Raw genomic sequence first — 7463 nt, 5'->3', positions numbered from 1 at the left:
TTAGATATAGGAAAGAATTTTCTGAATAGAACTCCATTTGTCCCAGAAATTAAGGTCAACAATAGACAACTGTAACCCCATAGAAAAGTGCTTCTTTACACCTAAGAAAACAAATATTCAAGTGAAGAAGAAATCCACAGACTAGAAGAGAATGTTTGTCATTTATAAAGCTGGCAGGCATCAATATCCAAAATATACAAAGAACTCCAAAACAAAGAGTCAAGGAAACAAATGACCCAATTAATAATGGCTAGGAGAGTTCTCAATAGAAGAAATAAAAATGGCTAAGAAACACCTCAAAGATGTTTATCATTCTTAGCAGTCAGGAAAATGCAAATTAAAACAGCATTGAGATTTTATCTTATGCAAATGAGAATGGCCAAGATAACAAAAACAACTGGTAACAATGTTGGTAAAGCTGTGGAAGGAGAGGAACCTTTATTTACTCTTGACAGGAATGCAAATTGGTGTGGTCACTCTCTAGAAATCAGCATGAAGAATCCTCAAAACACTAAAAATAAATCTACAGTGTGACTCAGCTCTACCACTCCTTGGCATATGCCCAAGGGACTTGACATCCTACTTCACAGATACTTGCTCAGTAGTATTTGTTCACTGGCACCAGATTCACAATAGTCTCCAAATAACTGTCTTAGTTAGGGTTTTACACCATGACCAAGGCAACTTTTATAAAGGACAACATTTAATTGAGGCTGGCTTACAAGTTCAGAGATTCAGTCCAGTATCATCAAAGTGGGAGTATGGCAGCATCCAGGCAGGCATAGTGCAGGCAGAGCTGAGAGTTCTACATCATCTGAAGGCTGCTAGCAGAATATTGGCTTATATTTTTGTTGTTGTTCAATATTAACTCTAAGTAGACTGTTATAATGATTGGTATGAGAAGCTGTGGGGGAATACCCTCATAGAAGCAGGGGGAGGGGAGATTGGATAGGGGTATTTTTTGGGTGGTGGTGGTGGGGGGGCAACCGGGAAAGGGGATAACATTTGAAATGTAAATAAAGAAAATATTCAATTTAAAAAAATCTAAAAAAAAATAATTACTACACCAAAAACAGTAGAAATATATACCAAAAAAATACAAGAAAAACTACACAAAAATATAAAACAAATAGCACGTTAAAATCCTAATGCAGGAATGATGCTGAGATATTTAGTATTTATACATAATTTTATAAGAGATTTTACTAAGAATCATAAAACATATGGAAAATTACCGATGTTAATAAACAAAGATATTTATGTTCACACTCAGTCAAACTGAATATTTTTATGAAGTGAACTCTTTCCAGTTGATGTTCAGATTCAGTACAATAACACCCAGAATCCCAACAAAGCTTTGTGTATGGATATATGCATCTATACATGTATTCATATATATGTATGTATGTATACACACACATGTACATATATAGATACATAATTCTAGATATTTAAATTTGGATTGAGATTTAAATTTAAGTTCACATCGTGTGATTTCAAACCTTACTAGTCACCTACAGCAATCACAAAAGTAGTGATGTGATTAAAGCTTAGACAAATCGATTGAGCACAACATTGGAACCAGCAAATAATCAGCATGCATGGAGCCTTTAGAGTTAATTTAATGAAGACATGAAGGACATGAAAGTTTTTGATAAATGATATTGAGGGACATGGATGGAATACAAAGAAACTTCAGCAGTCTCTTCAATAAATTACAATATAATGCACATTTCAAAATTAATTAAACCTGAATTTTAGTCTTAAACATAAAAATGAAGCCTATTAAAACTTCAGAGAAGACCAATGAGGTCTTTTAGAGGCAAGTAGATATATCCTACAGGAAATACAAAGAGCACAAAAATTAAGCATAAAATTTGAATTTATCAAAATCCAGAATTTCTGCTTATCAGTATATGATCTAGAAAATGAAAAGATAAACTATAGTTTGGGTTATAATAGTAGCTATATTTCACATGAATGAATTTCATATGAATGTATTCTGGAGTATACTTGGACACATATGCAAGTGTGAAGCATGTGACTATAATTTATGTATACATATATAAAATACAAATAATATATAAAAAGGAACTCTTAAAAATTATAAATTGCATGTGTATTTATATGTATGAGTTGTATAGTATATATATATATATATATATAGCATACATATGTAGTATATATATATGTGTGTGTAAAATGTCAAGATTAATGAAGTTCTAAAAATCAGTAATAAAAAGATATCTCAGCATAAAACATACACAAATTAGTTTGTAGTAGAATATGTATAAGAAGATGGCCAAGAAATGTATAGAGATATGCTTTATATTGGCAGTTATCAGAGAAATGCAAATTAAAGACATTTCACTTTAATGACCAAAATTGAGACTAGAAGAAGTAAGTTTGTATTGTTGAGAACATGGAATGACTTCCGTATATTATAGTGGGTGGCGTCAAATACTAGGATCACTTCAGAAAAGTTGAACAATTTCTTGTAGTTAACTTTTAAATTCAGCAACTGCACACCTAATTATCTAAAAGACACAAAAGCTTTGCCTGCAAAAGGATAAATTCAAGAATATTTATAGAAACTTTATTAATAAAATCTGCGAAGGATACAAAGTGCAGCATCAGTTAGAGTGAAACAATAAATTGGGGTTTTAGTATTTCTTGTCTTATTGGTTCAGCTTATTTTGACTGTTTTATGGTTCTTTTTCAGAAAATGTGAGGGAGAAAGACCATGAAGCTGGGTAGCTAGGGAGGTGGGAGGATCTGGAAGGAGTTGGGAAGAATAGGATCAATATATATATTGGCTTAAAAATTTTAAATAAAACGTAATGGGATTCATATTGAAAGACTCCAAGAGGAGCCCCTCACTCAGGCCTCAGGACAATAGTGGACACCCAAGAACTCACGATAGACCGAGCTTGTTGAAAACCACATGAGGCTTTATTCGGGGAAAACCAGAGCTCTGGGGACGACTCATATCCCACGCAGGGGTAGAGGAGTCGACCTTGAGAGGAAAGAGGTCCCAGTTTTTATAGGCCCTCAGGGGAGAAAGGAGAAGGGGGGAGGAGTAGGGGATTTCCAGATTTAAACAATGTCTATTCTCAAGAAATGGGTATGGGAGGGGTACAAGGAAAGAGTCTGGTGCAGGTGTAGTAACTCAGGATTGGCCGGGCTGTGGTTGCTGGGGAGATTTTCTGACTCTTTCTCAGCAACCAATATCACAAACACCTGGCAATGGGCTTCATCAGTGGGCACACACATGGGTCAAGGAATGGTCAAAACATTGGCAGACACACAGGTTCAAGGAGTGGCCAGAGCATTGTGCACCTCTATTTTTCTAAATCAGTGAAGCTAGTTCTGCTAACACTGACGTCTATCTTACCAATTTCAGGGCTTCTGTGTCCTTTTACATTCTGTCAGGATCATTCAATATACCATGGATACATTTAAGAAATATGCCAAAACTACTTTTGTGAAAAAAAATCACATGAGAAGAGACCCACATCTAATGTTTTCAGTGAGAAAACAGTGAAAGTGATAAGATCCACTACAAGCTGTCAGAATGCTGGAGTCCAGGATAGGTACAGCATCTGCAGAGAGGCACAGCAAAAGGCACTGTCACTCACTGTGGTGGCAAAGCAAAAGGATGAGTTTGGTAGGTCCTCACAAAATTAAACACATGCTTACCATGTAATCCAGCATTCCATTTCCTTGGAATCGATTCAAGAGCCAGAAGCTTATGTGTACAGAGAATCTGCACACAGATTTTCCTTGTAGCATTACTGCCAATTGCCAAGCCTCTGAAACAGCCAAGCCACTCTTCAATGAGTGAGAGAATCGAGGATGGCTCATTAAAGACTACAGAGTATAATAGAAAGAAACGAGCTGCCGACCCCATAAGAAGACAGAAAAACCTCAGATGTAGGGTAGTAAGTGAACGTCTCAGACCTCCAAAGGCTGCATGTGCGGTATAATTTTAGCTACATATTTTTCAGGGGCCTTAAAGTGCTTCCAAAGGTGCTCTTTAAAACATCATAGAGAACAACAAGACATAACAAAGATAATATAATTCAATATAATTCAGATATTACTCAAATAAAAAAAGAAAGAAAAGAAAAGACAGGATTTCCTTTACTTCTCCCCTTCCAGATGATACTCCACAAGTATGGTAGGGAGACATGGGGCCCAAAAGCAATGATGTAATTTGAGTGCATCACATCAACTAACGCAAACAATGGGGTACCAAGAGTAGTGGTTTTTGATATTAGCTGTACCATAGATTACTGAGGAAGCTCTAAAAATATGATATCTAGGTCCATCTTCAAATATTTGATTTTGCTGGCCTGAAGTATTGGCAATGGGGTTTCATTTTAAGTTTCTCAAGTGATTATACTCGGCGGAATCATGAGTGGGGAATCAAGCTGCTGAAGGAAACCTTAAACTATGTCTACTCCACCAAGGAAGTCTTGGTCATCGGAGCTAAAGAAAAGGGTTATTTGCTTGGAAAAACGTAAGAAATGCATCTATCAATAACAGAGGCCTGAGAAGAGAAAATGCTCTTGAGTTGCATCAACACAAAAGAAAAGCCTTCCTTTCTGGGAGATCTGTGGACTCACCCCTCTGACAGATTTAAATACCTGACCTATAACTTTCTTTCTTGATCTCTAGATCTGAACTTTGGAAAACCTTCCTGGTTCAGTGTCTTTTTTTTTGTTTTTTGTTTTTTGAGACAGGGTTTCTCTGTGTAGCTCTGGATGTCCTGTAACTCACTCTGCAGACCAGGCTGGCCTCGAACTCAGAAATCTGCCTTCCTCTGCCTCCCAAGTGCCGGGATTAAAGGCGTGCGCCACCACTGTCCGGCCCCGGTTCAGTTTCTATACAGGAAGATAGAGAGCTGGATCTTCCCAGACCTGCCTTGCTGCTCAGCCTTTCTGGCAGACTGCCTACTCAGATAGATTAAGGAACCTGGGCAGTCAGGAGGTACAGTAGATGTTCCATTATCCAGAGCTTGTGCAGAGCACATATCTACCTCACTCCTCTGTTTGTGAAACAGGCAGAAGTATGCTTTGAATTCAACATATTTTCAAAATGAACCCTAGTCATGGACCCCATTAGAGTTTTTATATAGCACACTTTGAAGCAGACGCTATGGCATAGTTGTTTCTGCACAGTTTTCTTTTTTTGTCATCTCATATTTCCATGGAAACCGTGGGGTTTGAATGATCGATGTGGCAGTAACTATTTTCATGTGTGATTATAGTACCTGTTCTTTTAGAAGAAAAGACTTCCCATGGGGTACCATAATCAATAGTGAGCTTCAGTGCAGAAATGACTTACAACGAAGCTCTCATTTTTTTTTGGGGGGGGGTAGGTAATTTTACCAAACACATCTAAGGAGCCAACACTCTTATATTTGCTTAGACTACGTAGTTTCAGTTGCTTTATTCTACCACTAGAGAGTCTGTTGACATCAAGGAGAAGGGATTCTAGTTATATTTATTTTATGGAAGAAACTGTAAAACTTCATGAAGAATTGGAAGTGTATTTGTGAGAAGCATACTTAATGACTTATCAGAGTGTCCTGGGAGGAACCTTGTGGACTGTTCTCACCTTTTGCCTGCTTTGAAGCCAGAATAGCATGGTCTCTATGGCCCTCCTCAGCTTAGCATTGCCTGATATCAGGATGGCTGCATGTCCAGAAGGACAAGCTGCCATCATCCCTATACAAATCATCACTCCCCACTTATTGTGCCATAGCATCAGTAAGGGTATTGATATTAAAGCAGCACAGAATGACACCACGTAAAAACAGAAAAAGGAGATCAGAAATATGATGGCTCTGATGTGGGCCTCAAGGCTGGGGTCACGAGAGCCGCTGGTTTGGGACTTCATAGTCCTCATGTGACTCCCCAGGGAGATAACCAGCACTCCAGAGGAAACCAGGAAAGCTAGAGAAGGGGGGACAGAGCCCACATTGCAGAAGATAAACGAGTAAAAGAAATTGAGTTTTGCAATTTGCAAACTGAATTCTGTGCTGTTCAAGTGCAGTAGAGATGTGGCCATGGAGTGAGATCTGCAAAAAAAGTCCCACAAACAAAGGGCAGTGCAGATGCAGGAGAGAAGAAGAGCAACTAGAAGCATCTGGAGAAATCTCCTGGAGACCCAGCTTGCTACGTGGAATGGAAAGGTGTGAGAGAAGCGGACAATCTTGGAGCAGTAAAGGAGACTGAGGCAGGCAGCCAGCCAGAGGCTCACTTGGTTTGCAATCATCCAGAGAGTGAGGATGGCTTGGTAGTTGTGGCTCAGTGGGTCTTTCATCTGCTGGAAGCAGGCGAGCTGAATAGCATCCAGAAGCAAAAGGCCCTGCAGGAAAAGCCGAGTGATGCTGAGACACAGCAGTGCGATGTCACAGTTGTTCAAGGGCTGCTTTTTTACCACATCCCAAACATTTACCAAGACAATGAAGGCGTTGGCCAGGATTCCCACTGCAAACTCCATGGCTGAAAGGAACAGAAATGAAATCTTGGCTTCATAGGACACAGTTAAGACGGGAGTCAGACTCAGCATGATGCCCTTTCTCTGGTTAACTAATCTAAAACTCCAATTTCACCCACCAGAGCAGGAAAGGGTATCTTTTGAACGGAGAGCTTTCCTTCGCAAGGATTCCAAATCTTGCCCAGATTTTCCCCTTATGAACACAAATCCCCAATAGGAAACCTGGAGGGGATGTTGTCACTTTAGAGTATCTTGTGATTTGGCATGAAAGCTTATGGTAAGGGAGGAGTAATGATGGGCCTACCTCTTGGATAATGCAAAAGCTTTAATAAATCCAGGTGTTACCTACCCAACAGCCCCGCCTCCATCCCTAAGTCATATTGCAGCAACGGGAATGTAAACAAGATTGAGTTTCAGTTCCCTAACCAGGCAGGGTCTGGTTTTACATGCCCACATGGACTTGTATGCACAGAGAAGAGGAGGATTTGTTTATGGGCCCAGGGACACTGCCTGTAGGCAAAACAGATCCTATAAGTGAATTAGGCTTTGAAATGGGGTCTCTTCACATTTGCATTTCTCATTTCACAACTGAGGCCTCACCTACTATAAATATACTTTAATATGATTAGGTGACTGTTCCTATCCAAGAAATCTTAATCCTTACCCTTCATAATGTACAGCCAATCCAATCTACATAGCCTGGACCCCAGTTGAGGAAAGGGGCTACCCACTCATTCAAAATTTTTTACCCAGAATTGCTCCTGTCTAAAGGAGATTCAGGGACAAAGAGTGGAGCAGAGACTGAAGGAAAGGCCATCCAGAGACTGCCCCACCTGGGGATTCATCCCACATGCAGCCACCAAACCCAGATACCATTGCTGATGCCAAGAAGCACTTGCTGACAGGAGCTTGGTATAGCTGTCCCCTGAGAGGCTCTGCTAGAGCCTGATCAGTAC

The 7463-nt window shown here is 39.5% G+C and overlaps 1 protein-coding gene across 1 annotated transcript; it reads right to left on the bottom strand.

Moving 5' to 3' along the window:
• Window positions 1–5583: 5583 nt before the first annotated feature.
• On the bottom strand, window positions 5584–6579 carry Tas2r38 (taste 2 receptor member 38). The gene has a single exon (XM_021165911.1). It carries the CDS (start codon window positions 6577–6579, stop codon window positions 5584–5586), a length of 996 nt encoding a protein of 331 aa, XP_021021570.1.
• Window positions 6580–7463: the final 884 nt, after the last annotated feature.

Source organism: Mus caroli, unplaced genomic scaffold, assembly GCF_978045245.1.
Source record: "Mus caroli unplaced genomic scaffold, Mus_caroli_1 scaffold_7, whole genome shotgun sequence".
In the NCBI taxonomy this organism is placed as follows: domain Eukaryota; kingdom Metazoa; phylum Chordata; class Mammalia; order Rodentia; family Muridae; genus Mus; species Mus caroli.
Note: the sequence above shows the minus strand (reverse complement) of the source record. Positions and strands in the feature narration are given on the sequence as shown.

Excerpts from the sequence above, each read along its gene's own strand:
- Tas2r38 (XM_021165911.1), bottom strand. The coding sequence starts at position 6,579 with ATGCTGAGTCTGACTCCCGTCTTAACTGTGTCCTATGAAGCCAAGATT.